At 37.0% G+C, this 20,946-nt stretch overlaps 2 protein-coding genes across 3 annotated transcripts; one reads left to right on the forward strand and one right to left on the reverse strand.

The window, feature by feature from the left end:
* The first annotated feature begins 501 nt into the window (after positions 1–501).
* Positions 502–12,840, forward strand: LOC146324634 (uncharacterized). The gene is made up of 8 exons (XM_084720233.1): positions 502–1,697; positions 5,664–6,009; positions 6,290–6,597; positions 7,386–7,535; positions 8,141–8,212; positions 9,510–9,620; positions 9,818–9,963; positions 11,388–12,840. The coding sequence occupies exons 1-8, from the start codon at positions 1,658–1,660 to the stop codon at positions 11,460–11,462; spliced, it is 1,248 nt and encodes a 415-aa protein (XP_084576359.1). The 5' UTR covers positions 502–1,657; the 3' UTR covers positions 11,463–12,840.
* Positions 12,841–15,151: 2,311 nt separating this feature from the next.
* On the reverse strand, positions 15,152–19,928 carry LOC146324635 (lymphocyte antigen 75-like). Of its 2 annotated transcripts, none has more exons than XM_084720232.1 (6): positions 19,808–19,928; positions 19,332–19,522; positions 16,897–17,116; positions 16,351–16,695; positions 15,805–15,905; positions 15,152–15,616 (listed from the first exon to the last, which is right to left on the reverse strand). In XM_084720232.1, exons 2-6 carry the CDS (start codon positions 19,458–19,460, stop codon positions 15,476–15,478), a joined length of 936 nt encoding a protein of 311 aa, XP_084576358.1. In that variant the 5' UTR covers positions 19,461–19,522; positions 19,808–19,928; the 3' UTR covers positions 15,152–15,475. The 2 variants fall into 2 exon arrangements, with proteins under 2 accessions (XP_084576358.1, XP_084576357.1); XM_084720231.1 differs by having other exon boundaries at positions 15,805–15,914.
* Between the last annotated feature and the right edge of the window lie 1,018 nt (positions 19,929–20,946).

The following is a 20,946-nucleotide window of genomic DNA, read 5'->3' on the forward strand; positions in this document are numbered from 1 at the left end:
GCACTGATTTTATTCTTTCATTGGATAAAATAAAATAAAGCTCTTAATGGTCTTAGTCCTCCGTATTTATCAGATCTGCTTTTATCCTGTGAACCCTCAGGTCTTCTGGCTTTTTAATTATCTCCAAAGGTAGAAGAAAAAAAACCCACGGTGAGGCGTCCTTTATTACTGTGCCTGAAGTCCTGCAGGGTGCAGAGAGTGTTGATATTTTTAAAAGCAAACTCAAGATCTACCTTTTCAGCCTTGCCTTTAATTGAACTTCATCTATTTATTTATTGTGTATTTATCTATGTATTTATTTTTATTAATCTCTTTTCTGGCACATCCTTTTATTTCAACCACTGATTATTATTACTTTGAATTTATTTGCTTATTTATTGATTGATTTTAAACTATTTTGTATTCTGAGTTTCTATTCTGCCTCCGGTGTTTCCTCACTTATGATGGCGTTTCCTCAGTTCCCATGCAGTTTCTATTTTAGTCTTTTACATTACATAGTCTTCTCTTTGTGTGTGTGTGTGTGTGTGTGTGTGTGGCACTTTGTGTTGCATTCTGTAGGAACAGTTCTATATAAATACATTTAATAGACAGATTGATTAAGATTAAACTTTACATTTACACTTTTACAGGGTTCTTGATTTAAAACATGTCAGATGGAAACATTAAAACATCAGGAAGCTTCTCAGCTGTAGCATTAAAAAGAGAGTTATTGGTTTGTTCAGCGAATAAATGAATGTGGTGTTGAATAAAGCAGCCTGTGACCCGCCTGTTTGGGTCTAGAGTAACAAACTGAAACTGAGAATTATCCAGAATTTTATTCAAAACTGTCACAACTGAAACATGTGGTGATGTTCAATTTGTTTTGGTGGTGACAGCAGTTAATCCTTAATCAGGGACAAATAAACAATATTTTAGCCCGTTTATGCAAATTAGAAGTATTTAAGTGAGCTCCAGTTCTGTAATGTGACAAATACCAGCTGAAATATTTTGGCAAAGGAACACTTAACTTTTGTATTTGGGTGAAAGAAACAAAATTTTAGCTCATTTATGCAAATCGGTACAAACAAAAGTACAAACTCCATGTCATTTCTAATTCTATAATTGTCTGTACTTTGTTATTGTAATGACTGTATTAGTCTCAGGAAGACACACCTATGTGCTTATGGGCACTTTGAAACAAACATAATAATTAACAGTGAAGAAACGACAGGAAATAAGAGTGACAGAGATACAATAAAGGTCCTTACGGGCTGTTTATTAAAAACATTTCCTGGACATGGAAATGATTTAATGGATGTACCCAGCTGCACAGTGTTTCACATAGACAACACACACGATTCTGTCTTTTTTTTTTTTTTGTCTTTTTTTAAGCTATTTATCTGAGATGTTCAAACAGGATGTAAGGTGGGACAATTAACACAGGAAACCATGAGTCAGAAGTGCAAGCAGATGGAGAGAGATAAAAACAGGATGGCAGGAATTTTTAAGCATTTGTCAACATCGATTCAAAAGTGAAAGTGAAGCAGAGACGTATATGTTTAAACTGAGCACCTTCGGCTCTCTGGTCGATCAGACTGACAGAGAGTGGAAGGACTGAAGGTATAGAGGCCGTTCCTCTGCAGGTTAATGGTTTGTCTCCATTAGGATCAAATTCAGAATGAATATCCACTATATTCTGTTCTTCTGCTTCTTATCAGGTGAGAACTGATGACCTGACTGTCTCTTTAATGCTGCTTTGAAACAGGTTTTTTTGTGCAAGGATGCTTCTGCAGCTACAGACACCTTAAATGAGTAAAAATGGTACCCAAATTGCATATAGTTGTTAAGACTTTAATCTGGAATGTCTTTATTTATCCATTATTATGTTTTCTCTCCTGGAAGTGTTTTCACTATTTGCTCTTATGCAAAATGTCCTCACCACAATGTAATGTTCATTTTATACATTTTTCTTTTATTTCTATAAATTCTAACATATTTAAATACAATTTTGTCAAGCTTTGTGCATCACTGTAAATACTGAAATAATGACGTTTCCTTCTTAATGGGAAATTTGGACAGTAACATCAGATGTGTTCAGACACACAGAAAATATGTTGCTTTTTAAGATAGATATTGCAATTTTAACCTGTAAATCATCTCTTCTGCAGTGTTAAACTAATGTTTGCAAATAAAAATCATATTAATAACTGACATCTTGTGTTGATAAGGACACAGTTGTAATGGTAAACAGTAATATTGTAACCTTGAACAATAAGCTACTGTTTATATTAGCTGGATTACATCAAGGTCTCATTTAATACCTGCTGTATTTCATCATCTGACCAATGTTTGTGATGTAAGCTGGCTGTAGCCTCAGTCTGTTAGCACTGATTTTATTCTTTCATTGGATAAAATAAAATAAAGCTCTTAATGGTCTTAGTCCTCCGTATTTATCAGATCTGCTTTTATCCTGTGAACCCTCAGGTCTTCTGGCTTTTTAATTATCTCCAAAGGTAGAAGAAAAAAAACCCACGGTGAGGCGTCCTTTATTACTGTGCCTGAAGTCCTGCAGGGTGCAGAGAGTGTTGATATTTTTAAAAGCAAACTCAAGATCTACCTTTTCAGCCTTGCCTTTAATTGAACTATTTATTGTGTATTTATCTATGTAGTTATTTTTATTAATCTCTTTTCTGGCACATCCTTTTATTTCAACCACTGATTATTATTAACTTTGAATTTATTTGCTTATTTATTGATTGATTTTAAACTATTTTGTATTCTGAGTTTCTATTCTGCCTCCATTGTTTCCTCACTTATGATGGCGTTTCCTCAATTCCCATGCAGTTTCTATTTTAGTCTTTTACATTACATAGTCTTCTCTTTGTGTGTGTGTGTGTGTGTGTGTGGCACTTTGTGTTGCATTCTCTAGGAACAGTTCTATATAAATAAATTTAATAGACAGATTGATTAGGATTATATCATGTATGCAGCTGTTAGGAAACTTTACGTTTACACTTTTACAGGGTTCTTGATTTAAAACATGTCAGATGGAAACATTAAAACATCAGGAAGCTTCTCAGCTGTAGCATTAAAAAGAGAGTTATTGGTTTGTTCAGTGGATAAATGAATGTGGTGTTGAATAAAGCAGCCTGTGACCCGCCTGTTTGGGTACGACTGGTCTAGCTGGATTACATCAAGGTCTCGTTTAATACCTGAGTGATTTCAAAAACTGTTGTTCCCATTAGTTACTTAAACCAGTGGTGGAAAGAGAACTGACAGTCTGTACTCAAGTACAAGCACTGTTACATTACTAAAATATCACTCAATTACAAGTAAAAGTACAAGTGTTAGAAAAATACTTAAGGAAAAGTACTCACCTCAAAAACTATTCAGCGTATGAGTTACTTTCGAACTGATATCAGACATTCAAGGAAACAAGGTTTCTCCAAATCTTCGGTCTAAATTTTTTAAAGTTTTTCTTTAACTGAGAGTTGAAAATGTTAACAGTCAATTAATCATTAATGATGATGATCAATGATGTATAAGACAAAACATATTCTTTAAAACTTTTTCTCACTTTCAATTTTTGGTTTGTTTGTTTGTTTTTGTCTTCCCCCCCTCATTTAAAGTTTAATTTTCCTTATTCAACAAATGGCTCCGCTTGTTAAATCAATGTCAAATGAGGTGCAACTACTGACATTTCTAGACTATAGATTAAATATTCATGGATGCACTTTTAATTGATTAAATTCTTGATGCTGATTAATTGATCAATGATAAAGTTTTTAGTTTTCTGTCCATATGTTCTAGTTTTCATCGGCCTCTCTGCAATCAGATCATCTCACTGGATGCTCAAATGCAGATGAAAGGTTTGAATATTAATTCAAATTGTACTCAGTACTCAATTATAGGAAGTAACCAAGTAGTTTACCTGGTGCAATAAATACTAATACTAATATTAAGTACAGGCTTAAAAAAACCTACTCATGAAAGTACAAGTACCCGAAAGAACTACTTAATTACAGACCGACTTCACTTCCTGACTTAGACACAAAAACATGACAAATTAGGCTCCAAGTTAAAAAATACTGAAGTGAACAGTTTCATGGAGGAACTACTAGAACTACTTTAGAATCTACCGGAACCACTTTCTTTCTTCCTAATAGAAGGTAAAACCGCACACAGTGAGGTCTTCAAAAACATGTGATTATTTTTGAAAATAGACACCAATTTTGAAGTTTTCAAATGCATTTTCTGCCGCTTTGAGTGTCATTATGTTGAACAGAAGGCAGACATCTCCAAAACTCTAAATACATAAAGAGCACTACAGGCCAGGGGAAAAACATGTATTTTTGATTTTAGGGTGAACTGTCCCTTTACCATTTTACACAGCAGATCATCCATACGTGAGCAGAATGATGATAAAGATGATGAAGAATGATGGAGACCACTTTGGATGACGTTTTTAAGGTTGATCCTGATTCGCTGCTAAATCCTTTTTACACTGCTGATATTGCAGATGACAAAACACCAATGAGAAAAAAGATCCAAGATCCTATGTATCATTGAAAATATTAAATCAATACAATTATGTGTATAAATATATTTATATATGTGTGTGTGTGTGTGTCTCTGTGTGTATACATATATATATATATATATGTATATATAAATTTGTGGGTGCAGGCATGAGTAAAAATGAACTAATTGCAGGCAGGCAGTAGGTTTTTATTGTGAAAGTCTATGACAGAGTTGAAAGAGTTACTTCAAAAATGTGTTTCGATAGTCATAATCCAAATATCAAAATAAAGTAATGTAAGTTGTAACTCGATTATTTTCCATTGCTTTTGGAATACCTCTAATATTAGCGGTTGTTCTGTGTAGATAATGTCAGTGGTTGGTCTGTAAAGGTAACATTAGCAGTTGATTTTATCTGAACATGTTTCTGTGGTTGTCACATTAGAAATAAACAGCAGCATTTAAGCTGGCAGCACCTACCAGAGAAGTCTATCCTATTGGAATTAAATGTAATATATCTGTTAGCCATTTGGCTATTTGTGATTGCTCATTAGTGCAGCTGATCAGGGACATTAAAACTATTTTGTGGGAAGGGATAGCTGTAAATATGGGAAAAATAACTCAACTGACCTGCACCTCAACACGGTTTACAGCTCAGGTCCACAAGCCAACAGAACATTAACAAAAAACCCCCAAAAAAAACAAAAAAAAACATTTCAGTCACTTATAATGTCAACAAGCCTAAATTAATCAGTCTTCTCTTATGCAATGTATTTTCTTGGCTCTGCTTTCATGCAAAAACAACCATGATATGACATCATTAAACTCAAATGTATTGATCAGCTCGTTCTCAACTGCAATAAGGGAAAGTCGCAGTGAGGCGCTTTTGCATCATCTTTTACTTACAGCCCCTTCACTCCTACTTCCAGTGTGAATGCAGATGATGTTAGAAAGTAGGAACATTGAAAAACACTCCAGAGATGCTACGACTGCAGCTACAACAGCTGCTGTGGATTCAGTGAAAAGCTGAACTTTGCTAATGGCTGCCTCTGTATCATCTCTGTTTCTGATGGATTAGTCCTCATTAACCTGCAGTCTGTTTACAGTCAGTCTGCAGAATACACAAAGTACTGACCATCAGTCTTCTCTGTTCATCTTTCCAACAGCACTGTGTGGAGGACACTCTGGGCTCGTCAGTGCAAAACTCAGCATTTTTGCAGGAGCTGAGGGAGGAAATGGTACAATTAGATGCCCCCCTAGTCAGTCTGGAACCAAGTTCTTCTGTAGGGAAGAATGTAAAGCAGAAGATATTCTCATTAAAACAGATGAAGTCAGAGCTCAGAGTGGCAGATACAGCACTGAATACAGAGAAGAACCTTCTGGAAAAGGAATTCTGTCTGTGACCTTCACACATCTGACCAAGTCTGACTCAGGACGGTTCAGGTTGGGTTTGGGTGGAAATTTGGTTCCAGATTCCTACTGTGACTTTGAGATCAGAGTTATGGATGGTGAGTTTCTACTGAAAGTCATTAAACCTGAGATATGTATTCATCTTACAAATTTAGTCATTTTTAAGTGTGGGAATAAATAAAATCAAATTATATTGTGGGAGGAGTATGAGTTATTTAAGATGTACAGACATTTTATTGATGATATAGTGGATCAGTGTGACTCTGTAGATCTGTGATAATGTGAAGCAGGAAATATTATGATCAAACTGCAGCATCTGACAGGAAATACTGACATTAACTGTTGACTATTCATCTTTTTCAGCAGCAACATTGGATGTGAGCTCTCGTTTTAGCCGTGCAGATGTTGAAGGAGAAAATATCACATATGGATGCCTGGATGCTGTCTATGGAACACAGAAGTTCTTGTGTAGGAATGAATGTAAAAAAGAAGAGGACGTTCTCATCGAAACAAATGAAAACAGAGCTCAGAATGGCAGATACAGCATTGAATATAAAGAGGGATCTTGGTATGGACTGTATGTGACCATCACACGGGCGACCAAGTCAGACTCAGGATTGTACAAGTGTGGTTACGGCAGAGCTTTGTCTCCAGATTCATTCTACACAAACAAGGTTCTTGTCATAGAACGTGAGTTGATTTTAGTTTAGTTTAGTTTTTATTTCCACTTAAAATCTCAAAATGGATAATGAGAACATGCTTTCTGCTTTTTTCCCCCATTATACTCACTCTGCAAAAAAAAATAAATATTATGTTTATGATCATCATCAAAGCGTACAATAGTTTACACAAACCAAAAAAAAAAAACCCACGTGGAAATACAGAATGCGTTATGTTTTTAAATCTTTTGGTCCTGCATCTTGGTAGGTTGTATTTATGACCAGATGGTGCAAATTAAACTCTGCAAACAACAGGATGATCGGGGTCAGTAAGAATTGCCTGGGTCTTCTTGGCAACTCTGACTCCATACATGTGGGTGAAACTGTTCTAATTTCGGTCAACACCTTCACACAAAAAGTTCTTGGAAACATTGTCCATCAGCTGTGATTCTGTTAAGTCCTCTTCCCTCCGTCCTACCGGAGTCTTGTGTGTTGCATCCTATCAGCTCAGAGTGTGATACGTGTAACAACCTGATCCACAGTCTGAAACAGTTCCTAAATTTGTTTGCAGAATATGAACAAATTCATGTAAGAAAATATTGATGAATGTCACATTTGTGCCCAAAACTGTTGTTTTATGTCTTTAAAGTAATTTTACATTTACATTTATAAATAAAAGAAATACAAAAAGATGATTATTGCTTACCATTTAGTATAACAGCATCTGTCTGTCTGTCTGTCTGTCTGTCTGATCAGGATTTCTCTGCATTAGTTTGTAGTCAGTATTTTTATTGTTTTGATGTGTCTTCTTGTCCACAGCTGCGACCACTTCAAACCCACACTGGACTCCTCGACCTTCAACATCCGTCCCATCAACCTCCACACCAACAACAACACAGAGTTTCATCTCCACTTCACAAAGTTTCACACCTTCATCACCTTTCTCTGATACCACGGACCACTTTACAGGTACAGGACAGTCCAGAGAGACTGTTTGTCCAGCTGTCAGTCAGTGTCCCTCTGCCAGCTTCAAGAACAATAAATATTAGAACGGTCAGAACCAAATTCCACCTTAAATTCCACAAAATACTTTTGTTGTTTCCTTCACAGTCGTGCCATAGAATATGAAGGAACTTTCATGATGTAAAAGTCGTTGGGTTTTATGCAGATGACAACATATGATGTTCAGGAGTGAGAGGGCTACTTTAAAAATGTTACCTGTTAAAAAGTGTAGTCAGTGACCTAATCCAAGTATCTATCTATCCTATCTATGCATCAGCCTATCAGTTCATCTATCTATGCATCTGTCCAAATATGCATCTATATATCTATGTATCTTTCTAAAAATCTATCAATGCATCTATCAAACTATGCATCTATCTTTGCATTTATTTATCTATGCATCTATCTATTTATGCATCTATATAATGATGCTACACATCTATCTTTGCATCTGTTTATCTATGCATCTATCAAATATGCATATATCAATCTCTGCATCTATCCTTACATTTATCTATCTATGCATTTATCTATGCATCTATCTAATTATGCATCTATCTATCTCATCACAGCTGTGACTCCCCGACCTTCAACATCCGTCCCATCAACCTCCACGCCAACAACAACACAGAGTTTCAGCTCTGGTTGGTTTTTTCATGTTGTACTGATTTTCGGTGTTGTGCACAAGCTCGCTAAAAGAAGGTGCTCGTATTTTTGGTGAACAGTGAACTGAACAAATCTGTTTGCAATTAAAGAACATGAGCGTGAGTGTCGTTCACTCCTGAGAGAGATAATGATGCAAACATTGTCAGCTGATTTTAAAAAAAGTGTGATGACAGCAGGGAGAGTTTGTGAAAATAAACAGAAATGTTGACGTGATATAAATCCGTGAAGTGTAAAGAAAGTCTAGCAGACAGATAAATCTGTGTTATGTGCTCATCTCCAAACATCCATATCTATAGAAGCATATTTCTGCCAATATGATGGAAAAAAAAGACGATCCTATAATTCATTATGATGTGAAACTTTGTCTCAAATCTCAAAATAATGATTTAGTATTTCAAAATATTAGCTATATATCTCGAAATAATGAGAAACTATCTCAAAATGACTTTCATACTAAGTCATTCTTATCAAAAGGTTTCTTTTTACTTTGACTAACTCAATATTTGGAGATAGGGGAGACAGGGGCCAATTGTAACTTTTTTTTCCCTTCATAGTTACAGACTACCTGAAATACACTAGTCATCTTTTGACATGAGAAACATACGTATATGTGCAGTAATTAATAATACAATTGTTATACTTTCACCAGTAAGGACAATACTGTAATATTAAAATTCATGCAAGAAGTCAGAGTGTTACCATTGCCCCCATGGTAGGGGCAGTGGTCGGGGGCAGCTGAAACACTGAAAAACTGGCTGATTGACAGAGCAGGTTAGGACGTCCTCCTTTAGGAAAACTGAACCAATCAGCTGTTCACTCGTTCGCATCACCTCAGGTTAGGAACCAGCGTGGGCTTTGACAGCAGTGCTCTTTAATGTTGCTATGGTTACAAATTCTGTAGCAGATGAGTTTCGAACGGTGATTAAACTTGGGCCGAACTACATGTGTGTTAAACATTTTTAACACAGACCTGCAGGCCAATCAGAAAAGAGCAAAAACATGATTGTTGCTCACCATATAGCATGACGTCACTTCTATTTCAAATGAAATGAAACAAAATCAAACTAAAAAATAAGAAAACAACAAAAAACAGAAGACATGAACGTGAACTAGTTCTTTTTAATCTGAGCTGAAGTTTGAGCTCACTCTTTCAAAGTGTGAACACTGCTATATTTTGTTTTTGTTTTTTCATATTTGCTGTCTGTTAGTCTGTCTGTCTGTCTGTCTGATCACACTGTCTCATCTTCACCGTTTGATGTGTCTCCTTGTCCACAGCTGCGAGCACATCAAACCAGACTCCTCGACCTTCAGCGTCCGTCCCATCAACCTCCACACCAACAACAACACAGAGTTTCAGCTCCAGTTCAGGAAGCAACCAGTTTACAGGTACGGGACAGTTCAGAGAGACAGTTTGTCCAGCCAACTGTCAAATGTTTGTTCCTAATTATGTAATCTCATTACCTAAAATCCATTACTCCCTAAGACTGGTGATATTTTCTTTTAAAAAGACACATTGATTTTTTTTTCAGTTCTCTTTTCTTTTGTTTACACTTCTTATCTCTCTCTTTCTCTCTTCCATCCAGGCGTCTCATGTGTCCCGCGCACCGGTTACATCCTGCCTCTGATTGTATGTGTGGTCTTGGTTGTTACACTGCTGACTGTTGGGCTGACGTTCCTCTACAGACGCAATAGAAGGAGGCTCTTCAACGTATACAGCAGAAGCATGGAGGTGATTTTCTCTAACTCTACATGTCTCTTGTTTATTTGCTTTATCTCCGGCCTTACTGTCAGCATCCATGACATCTTTTGACACTACACTAAACAATTGGGAAAAGACTGGGAAATTCACTCTGTACTTAAGAGAAAAATTTGAGATTTTGAAACAATGGGTCTTTGTTTTAGAGAATCCAGCTGGCCTTTAGTGAGCGATCATTGAATTTGCAGTTTGAAATGCTGTCTTTTTAATTAGTGTAGGTAGATCCAGGCTGCCCTCTGCTGGACACTGAACACTGAAGGCAATTCACCGCTTCACTTCGTTTGTGTGCTGAAAGTTGATTTTACAGTTTTTCTCCTTTACTAAGGCTCAATTCTTGAATGAGATTTTTTTTTCAAAACAAAAAGCTGAATTCTCCCAACAAACACAGTTTGTTCTTCACAACAGACTTGAAGTTCAAACTGCTCGTGTTTTGGAACTTCTGTGTTGTCTACAATTTGCACAATAACAACTTAAACACGACTGTCTTCACGACTTCTAAACATCCTTTCATTGTTTGAGCCATCACGTGCAGAATGATCCATTAAATCAGTTATTGTCCAAACTCGTCACACACTGACGATTTATCACTGCAGGATATCTTCAGTATCTTTTAGTGGCTGCGTCTGACATGACCAGGAAGCCTTTTGAACCCGTGATTTATGCTACGAAGCTGTCAGTTTGGTTACGTTTAGGCACAGAAACTACTTGGTTAGGTGAAGGATAGCACCATGTTTAACTTTGGTATGTTACACATATCATGTGACAACACCTTATTTCAGTAAGGCTCTTAATCAAGTGATTTGTCTAAACAAATTCCTCTGCTACTTTCATGTCTTCATTGGGAGAGACTAATGCGTGTCCTCTGCATGACCTGCTCCTTGCATTTGAGTCTAATGAATTAATTATTTGTATTTTAATGTCAGGAAACTGGAAATTGAGACCACTTGTGAAGTTTTATTGACAGAGACAATGATAGTTGCTAAGCAACCAAGATGCGTCTCCAACTGTGCGAAAAGTAACAAGATAACAGCGGCGATTTCTGTGGGGTCAGTATCACCAACTGTGGTCGAAACGGGTAAAAATGATCACATTTTCATTGCCTAATTGATATAAACATTCATAAATTCAAATGAAAATACATAAACTTTCAGGAAAAGTCAGGCACCATTTTTAATTGAATAAAGTTCTTCCACATTTAAATGTTAAAACCTGGCTCTTCTAGGGTTAAGAAGGACTAAAAGTACAGACTTGGAAATATACTCATGAAAGTACCGAAGAAAACTACGTAATTACAGTAATTTGAGTATTTGTAATTAGTTACTTCCACCCCTGCTACTATATTACAGCTGTGATGTGATTTCTTGTCACTGCGATAAAGTTGTTGTTCTTATTTTCAGGTTCCTGTCAGCTATAAGAATCTGACTCCAGCCTCCACATGTGAAGACTCCACCTCCAAGGCCAGCCGAGATTAGGAGCACCCCTAACACACACACACACACACACACACACACACACACACACACACACACACACACACACACACACACACACACACACACACTACTCAAATTATGTTTAGATTTGGATCTGTATTTGTTACTGTGCAGTGGTGGAAGAAGTATTTAGATCCTTTACTTCAGTAAATGAACTAATACCACACTGTAAAAATACTACAATACTAAAAATACTATTAAAAATGTTAAATATAATGAGCAAAATGTACTGAAAATATTAAAAGTTAAAGCACTGAATGTTATACTGTTATATATACATATATATACTGAGTTTGATCTTTTTTATGTAGGACTGAAGCTAATGATTATTTCATTATTAAGATTAATTTGCAGATTTTTTCCATTAATTGCAGAACATAGGGGGGAAATTCAACATCAACCAGAGGAAACAGCAGTATGAGGGCAGAGCTAAAAAAGTTTTTTGATTCAGGAAATGATTTGAAAAGTTTTGGTAATGTAATAAACTCAGCAGTCAGTGTATTTTCATCATGTAACTGTCTATGATAACATCAAATCTCAGTCTCTCCAGGATTTTGCAGGCTTTTTGGGGGATTGTTGTGTCCTAAATGCCTAATTTCAAGACAGCTTTTTTAAAAATTGTGATGCACATTGCAATGTTTTTAGTTTTTTTTTTTTTTTTTGCAAAGAAATTGACTAAAAAAAAAGTTGTGATTGTTTTATTCTTTAAATTTCTTTGTTTTGTATAATTGATTAAAAATCCAAGGCAGTATGTTCCAGGGAGAATGAAACCACACTGTGTTTTAAATAAAGTTAGCAAAAAGGCTCAAGAATACAAAAAGTCAAAAGTAAAAGGCAAAACCAGGACAAAAGTGCACAGAGCATTGATAAATGTCCATAACAATGATAAACCTTGTGCTCTTTTTGTGTCCATGACAATATATTATATACAATATGTATACAACAAAATAGTAAATAATCAAACTTTGAGTTGGTTTACTGAGACGTACATGTGTGTTTTTAACGTGGGGGACTCGTGAGACTCTATAATGATTGGTCAAATTTGTGAAAAAGTTGCAGTGATTTGACAAAATTCTGCACAACCTATAAAGGTTAATTCACAGGGATTTGTTGAGTTTGCGTTACTTCCTGGAGGGACTGATATCTGTATGATTAACTCGTTTGACACTGAAGAAATATTAATGGAAAAATAACAAGTTGACCATGTAAAAAAGTATAATATCGGAAATCTCTTTTTGAATTAAAGCAAATGTTATGTTAATTTAAATGTTAATAATTAAATGCTGATTAAAGTCCATTAAAAGGCGTCCTGTGTGTGTGCACAGTGATGTCATTATCTATCAAATACAAAGCTTAAATTTTGTTTAATTTTTCAGAGGCATTTTGTCATTGAAGGTCATACAATGTAGATATGCAGTAAGTCCAGTTCTTAGCCTGTGTGACAAAACACAGCTTATATACAGTTTGTAAAAAAAAAAAAAAAGACCAACCTGGATGACTGGGGAAGAAGGTTACATCTGTTCCCAAAACACACACGCAGCTTTCTGATGATGTCGGCTGTGAAAGGGTCTACACAACCTTTTAGTGTTTAACCCAGAGCTTCGCAGCCTTTTCCTGGAATGCCCCCCTGCAGAAGCCAGAAAACATTAAATCAGACTACATCTGAAAAATGTGAGTGACACAAGGTGAATATAACTTGTCACAACACTGACACCTTGTGTCAAATGTACACTAACAGCACAGTAATGTGCAGAATCAAGTTCGTCTCATAACCAATAAAACTCAGTAAAATAACCTCTATCTCTCTTCATACGATGTAAATAAAACAGAGTCATTTTACATGCAAATATTCTTATTCATCTCTAAATAAATACCATTTAAAACTACAGACCAGGGGGTGTGTTAACGTTCAGAACTCACGTCTTCTGGTCGCTTCAGTAGTTGAATTCTCACTCACTCAAACTGTTTGTTCCCCTTTTTCCTGCAGAGTACTGCGTCATGAACATGTAACGAGTTTCACTCGCTAACTTCAGTGTCTCTGCTGTCCTCTCACTCTGCTCTGGTTGGTTGTTTTTTCCTACAGCAGACAGTCTCCATTACCTGAGTGAAGGAGGCGGGACTTTGGTTGCTCTACACCAATAGGAATCGATTATTCTTCAGCAAATCAATAAATTGATTTATTGTCAAGTCTTTTCACAATGAAACACTTATTGATGCAAAATTAGACCTTTGAAAATGAAATTATGAATATAGAATAAAGAATGTGGTGATTAATGTGGCCTAGATAACAAGAAAAGTCAATAAGGGGAAAATAGTTCTCAAGGTTCTAATAACTAATGTTTTTTTTTTTTCAAAGGTTACACTAAACAAACAAAAGAGCACATTTACAAGTGGTGGTGACTCCCTCCATCTCCTCAACTATATCTCATCTATAGCAGTTCTCACCTCCTCCAAAGAAAAATTCAAAAATACATTTGGTGAAAACCCGTCTTGATTCACGTGTCTCTTCAACTCATCTTCTTCTCAAAAAAAAAAAAAAAAAAATAATAATAATCAAAATTAGAAGGGATACGATTTCCTGGAAATAAATCAGCAAACTCTTGCTCCCATTTTTTCTGAGTACAAACTCTTTTCTAGTTTTGAGAGCATCATTACTTTAAACAGCCTCCACAGGTATTTTCTGCAGTCTCCTCTGTCCTGATGTACTGCATGTTTCCACTACAACTTTTCATTCTGGTGGCACTGATCAACCACCAGGCTTTGAAACATGAATTAAATGTTTTGGGTGATTTATGTCCTTTCGCGAACAGGCAGTAGAGTTGTGAAGTCCTATGCAACAGATGTGACAATTGCACTTAGCGTTTGATGGAAGTTAAGACTGTTCCAAATGTTCAATTTCAAATTGAAAAACTGTAATGTTAAATGAATACTACTGGAAAGCTACAGAAAGCTACAGTTAAGACTGTTAATCTGAAAACAAAAGTCCCACTGCTCTGAAAACACACACCCTGGAGGTGGAGTTCAGTGACTGCCTGTCTCACTGCCTGCCAAACTCCATTTATGTTTTGTTCGATTTAACCATTAAAAACATCTGCTCCTTTAAAAGATTATTAATGATTTATTACAACTCATAAACCGACTTTAACTCATTCAGCGAATATTCGGCTTTAATTTGAACTCTGATAAATATTAATAAAAAGCAAATAGACTCCTACACAATATCTTCTGCACTTGGAAATTCAACGTTTCAGTGCGATGACCTTCGTCAGATTAATTTTACAAAACACAAGGAGAGACCATTTAAATAGGTAGAGTGATGGACCAATCGGGTCACACTACAAGAGCGGTTCAAAATTCTTTCTGGCATCCATCCCTTTCATACACAGCCCACCCTGCAGTTCTCATCAGTCACTGACAATACTCGGGGAGGCAACTGATAAAAATGAAAATAAAAAAAGTCTCAAATATCAGGATATGTGATCCTGCACCTACAAAAACAGGATGCAGATTTGGTATTCCAATCCTACTGCAGAATCCAGATGTTGTTTGGGGTATTTCAAGGCTATAAAGTGCAGATTAAGATAACTTCAGGATTATTCTGATCCCACTGGAAAGGTGGATTCAGCATGGATTCAAGGTGGATGTAGAGACACGTAGGATTCATGGGACATATTTAATCATTATTTTATTCTTTTCTTTTTGCATATTCAAGTGACACAAATCATGCCAAAGCAATAAAATTAAAACAATTAACCAGTAAACCAATATTTTCAATTAGAACACTAAAAAAACACTCCTTAGCATCTGTCAACTGTGGCGTTATGCTAAAACTAATTACACTGCCAACATTAACATGTATTGTGGTTTAGGGAAATGACGTGCGACTGATCTGATTCTTTCAATAGATCTGCCAAACTTGTAAAGACATATAGAGCTGCGTCGCTCCACTAATAATTGAAATTATAGGAAGGATGGCGGAGAGATTCTAGACATTAAAGCTCATCTTCCTTTGTACTGGCGCTCCTCTTCTTTGTCTTCTTCTTCTCCTTGTGGAAGACTTTTCCATCCGGCTGCTTCCTCCAGCTCAGTTTGACGTCTCCAGTCACCCCCTGGTCCTTCAGCTTCTGTTTGAGCTGAGACACAAAACATGGACTGTCCTGAATATCACTCACAGAGAGAAGTTCAGTTACATCCTCTCACAAACGTTCCTTATCTTGATGCAAAAGAGCCTCGACACCTAATCTCCTCTCAGTAATGAGTAATAAAAAAAAATTATTTCAGCTTAATCATCTGTTTTTAACGTTAAATTAGAAAGATGTACCTGCATCAACATGTCCTCCATCACAGCAGGGTCATTCAGATCCACAGAGGAGCTTTTCTTCACCTTCACTTTCACCACTTGCTTTGAAACAGGCTGCACCACTGTGAAAACTTCATCAGATACACAATCTCTGGTTGGATTCTTCCAAAATCTGACAGTCGTTAATCATCATTAACCATCATTAACAGTCATTAGGAGAGTTAGTAGTGTTATGAACAGTTAGTTACTGTTATTAAGTTATTATTGTTACTGTTATTAACCATAATTAATTCACATCACAACTAATTGATTAATCAAGAAAATGATGAACAGACTGATCAACTGATTGATTACCAAGATGTCTGAACGAGCATAATCAACTGATTGCTTAGAAACAGCTGGTGCAACAGTAGCACATCCTCTGAAGCACTTTTGATAAAAAAGATGAAAGAGCACGGCAGAGGTTTTCCACAAAGGTTTAGATGCAACATCTGGCCGGTCTCTAACAACACAGGTTTTTACTGCATCCGCAAATAAAATAAGTCTGAATCCACATTTGAAGCTTACCATGGTGGCAAACAAATGCTTTCTTCCAGTCACAGTTCCAGTCCTCCCATTCTCCAGAGTGGCTAAAGTTTGCTGCCACACAAATCTCCTGTTCCTGCTTGTTATTAGGTTCCTTTGTGTCCTGTCTCCAGTACCTAAAGGAGGAGTTACTTCCGTCCGACCACTTCCAGGAGTCTCTGAAAAGGCCGATCCAGACTCTTTGTCTTGCAGGTACCAGCTCCTTTACCTTCTGGTTCTCTGTCAGGTTTCTCACACTGGCCAGGTCTGTGTGGTGTTCTCTGCAGTAGCTCTGGGCATCAGACCACGTCATGGATTCATTGGTGAGGACAAAAGTCACATTTTGCCCTGAAAACAGATGACAGTGAAGCGCTGTGCAGAGGAACCATAACACATACAGCTTGCTGTCCATGCTGCTCCTCTGGCATTGTCTATGACATTATACATCCACTGAACGAAGGACTCGCCTCAGGCTGCTTTCAATGACATTTATGTAACCAACATGAAAGTTGTCTCTGAGAGACAAGAAAGAAAAGTTAAAATTCTCACCTCTGACATCGAAGCAAACTGCCTTAAAACGGTCGTCACAGTCATCATCATTCCAATGTCCATCTACATACATCTGTGCGCAGTGTTCTCCACTTCTAAGGTTGTTTGGTTCCGTAGACGACCATCTTCTGAACTCTGCCTCTCCGTGTTTGTAGAAACTTGTGTCTGACAGTGACCACCTCCAGCTGTCCAGGTCATCATACAGACCAATCCAGGCTCCCTGAAAACAACATTTGATTTGTGTTTCTTTGGTCTCAGTTGCTGTAAAGCTTAAGTATTGTGACTTCAGGTCTTCTAAATTTCAGTGTAACAATAAAAATCCAACAGAAATTACCTTTTCAAAATTTAGTTTTTCAAAAGTTTTTCCTCACTAGAAAATCAGCCATACAGATTGCCTGTAAAAGCAGCTTTTTCTGACATCTAAGACATGCAGATCCAGGACTGAGTTTCTCAAAATATTGCTCCCTTTCCTGCTGACCAAGTTCTGCTCTGTCAGTTTTATCAGCTTCCACGTGTTTGTCTAAACTGCACAAAGGTTCAGACAATCTAAAGTCAGCTTTTGTAGGTGTTTTGTAGAGTTCGTAGGTGTTTGCCATGTGTCTTTTTATAACTGTAAATAATATTTGAATATTGTTTTTATCAATTAATATTATGATGTGTAAAAGAATGAATTAATTGAAGGTTAAAGGTAACGTAACGTAAATCGTGTGTATGAGTGATTTATGAGAACTTGCTGCATTCACCAATTTTCACACCAATCTGTGGCGAGGCGTTTTTTTTTTTCTCTGAGGCCACTTTCATATTGAGACATGTCCTCATTATTTCGGTGAGAGTCCGACCCTCTGGGACACAGGATTTAACAGCACTTGTCTTTCTTTTCTTCAGCAGGTCTTTTAATTCCACTTCCTTTATGATTTTCCTTTATGATTCTCTGAAAGCAGGACGTCAAACTGCAAACTCTTTAAGTTCTTCTTTTTACTCTTTGATGTCATTTTCATTCATGAACACTTCTTACATATGGAGCAGGAAGCACAGCCTTATATGGTATTACTGGGACATTAATTATGACAATTTATGTCTCATGCACGTGCACTCAAATATGCACAGATGGATTGTTTACACAGTTATCTGCATGTTTGCTCAAGCCCTTCATACAAAAAAGTAAGAGAACTTTAAGATAAGAATATGAGAATGTTCTAGCATGAGGTTCATTGTTTGATTAGTTTGATTTAATCTGTTGAATGTTTAATTTCAGTTTATGTCTGGCGAATTATTATTTGACATTTATTGTACTTTAAAGGCTGGATTTATGATTTGATGTTTTGTTTGGCAACATTATAGCTTGTTAACTTTGTCCCTGATAAATAAATGAACAGTTGACTGCAGCAGTCTTTTCTTGGCTTCAGTCAGAAGCTTATTGTATCTCTGACATGACCAAACATCGGGGTTACTGATCAAACTGTGATGAGAGAAGACACAAATGACTGTCCTGTCTGACTCATGCAGACATTTGCATCTGGATCATCATCCCCCAGGACATCCAGCCTCCCCTCTTCTCTCCCTAGTTTGCTTATCCTGTCTCTCACTCCCCACATGTGTTTGTCTCCCCTGTCTGTCCTCCCTCTTCTGTGTGGTCTGTCCTCTTTCCAAGTCCTCCATAAATGAGAGGATGTCATGCAGATCCTCCTGCTTCTATCTGGCAACATCAGCAGTTGTGCAACATCCTCCTGGATCAACACTCTTCACTCATGTTTTAATATCTACAATCTTGATAACTGGGACAAATTATGTCCCATCAAAAAACCTATTTTAATAATAAATTGGTTTGAGGAGAAAAAAAAAATCTAAATTATCTGATTCTAGCCTCATAAATGTGAACATTTTCTGGTTTCTTTACTTCTCTTTGACAGAAAACTGCATAATTTTGGGTTGTGAGCAAAACAAGACATTTGAGGAAGTTGTCTTGGGCTTTTGGAAACAGGAATTTTCACCATTTTCTGACATTAAAACAACTATTAATCATTCGACTGTGAAAATAATGGTTCGTTGCAGCTCAACTCTCCTGTGACTGATTCTGATTCTATGTGACATTTTTAGTTAATACTGATGAATCAATGTCAGAGCAGCACTTTACAGTTGGAGTCGACACTTTGAATGACTTGTGAGCTTAGTTTAGTGGTTCACAACCTAAGGGTTGGGACCCTTCAAAGGGTCACCAGATAAATGTGAGGATTCATGAGATGATTAATGGAAGAAGTAAAAAAGCTTTGACAAACAAATCTGTTTTCATTTTTTTGGACTTTTCCTTCATCCTTGATTTTTTTTGGGGGAAAAAAAATATCCTTTTTAGGCCTGAAACGTTTATTCAAACTAAACAGTAACTTTCCACCACTAAGATAATTGTTGCTTTGAAACAGAAGAACAAGTGAACTCACATGGCTGTATTCAGAGTAGACCATCTTGCTTAAATCTGCCATGTTGTTCAGGATCTTCACGTCCTCCATGTTGTCGATGGTGGCCAGGTCTGTGTATTTTTCTCTGCAGTAACTCTGAGCTTCAGTCATGTTCTTCAGCTCATAAACAAAATGGTACTGACGTCCAACATGTGATGAGACAACACACAGTCCTGCAGAGACACAGATGCACACTGATGACATTTGATTGCAACACAGGAACTTGAACAGGTAACGCAGTAAAGGATTATGTTTGTTACTCAGACAAAGAGTCAATGCAAAGTCTCTGGATTTGGTTCAAAGGACGAAATGAGCTGAAACCGGAAGTGGGATCGTGAGCGGTGTTGTGTGCCCACGAACCCGAACAGCCCTGTGTTGCTGCAGATGACTACTACTAAGGGAGCAGGCTGGAGACTCGACGCTGAGGCAGATTTCAGATGGAAGGCTGGTGTGTTTACCGGGAGACAGACGGAGGAGGCAGGTGAGAGGCAGGCAGAGTGAGGAGCCAGTATGGAGATGAACGCCTGAAAGTCTTGCATGGAAACAAAGAACAATCTGGCAGTGAGTGACTGGGCAGAGGAGGCCATATACTGGCTTGATTGGAGGTGAGCTGCAGCTGAGGGGGTGGAGTCGGGCTGATGAGGTGGGAGTGGCTGGCAGGTAGAGTGGAGCAGCGGCGGAGCGAGTGGAAAAATACTGAGGGAGAGGGAGACCAGGGGAAGTGAGTGTGCGGAGCTGTGATAATGTCACTGTTAGACTGTTAGGTTTGATTTGTAGATTGTTGCTTTTACGCTTTGACAACTGTCATGCCTTTTATTCATGGATATCACTGTTAACATGGGGATGATGAAGAAGCATAAAGAAAATGAATTTTAAGTGGCTTCTGCTCACAGAAACATTTTCCACATCTAAATTCACTAAAGGTCTGATCAGTAAATCCTCGAAAAAGTTAATTTGTGCCAAAATGAAGACTTCTCACTATTTTGACTCATGTTACTGAAAACATATACACATTAAATATATTACAAATGAGAAATAAATACATTTAGACTGAGTTAACAGGCCATGTCCCTGTCTTTATTTCCTCTCATTAGGGAAACAATAAGGACATTTTAGCCTCCTTCATAAATTTGACAAAATAAGTCAATAATTTTCTCTTTTCAGTAAAACAACACACATTAAATACTTAATTAAATGTGTACTGCAGATTTTCTTCCATAGCCTTTTATTTATCTGGTTATCCAAATAAAATCTCCTGTGACCCACCTGTCAGTCACGACCCAGTCTCAGGGAATGACTGTTTCAGATGATCACTGTGAGGCCTGTACTCTGCAGCTTGTTTGCAAATCAACATATTTTTAAATACATATAATATACACATATTCTAATTAAAATAACACAAAATATAATAATAATAATACATATGTGCAAAAATACAGTTTAATATCAAAATTTTTAAAAACCTCTAAAAGACTTGCCTGAGACAGCGATGATGCTCAGAAGAACTTTTTCCATCCTGGTCTGTTCCCTGTGTCTCTCTTTTTGTCTGTCCCAGTAGATGCATAGCTTTTAAAAATACCCTGTTACACAGTAACCT

This window comes from Lutjanus erythropterus, chromosome 6, assembly GCF_056507025.1.
Source record: "Lutjanus erythropterus isolate fLutEry1 chromosome 6, fLutEry1.hap2, whole genome shotgun sequence".
In the NCBI taxonomy this organism is placed as follows: Eukaryota; Metazoa; Chordata; class Actinopteri; order Lutjaniformes; family Lutjanidae; genus Lutjanus; species Lutjanus erythropterus.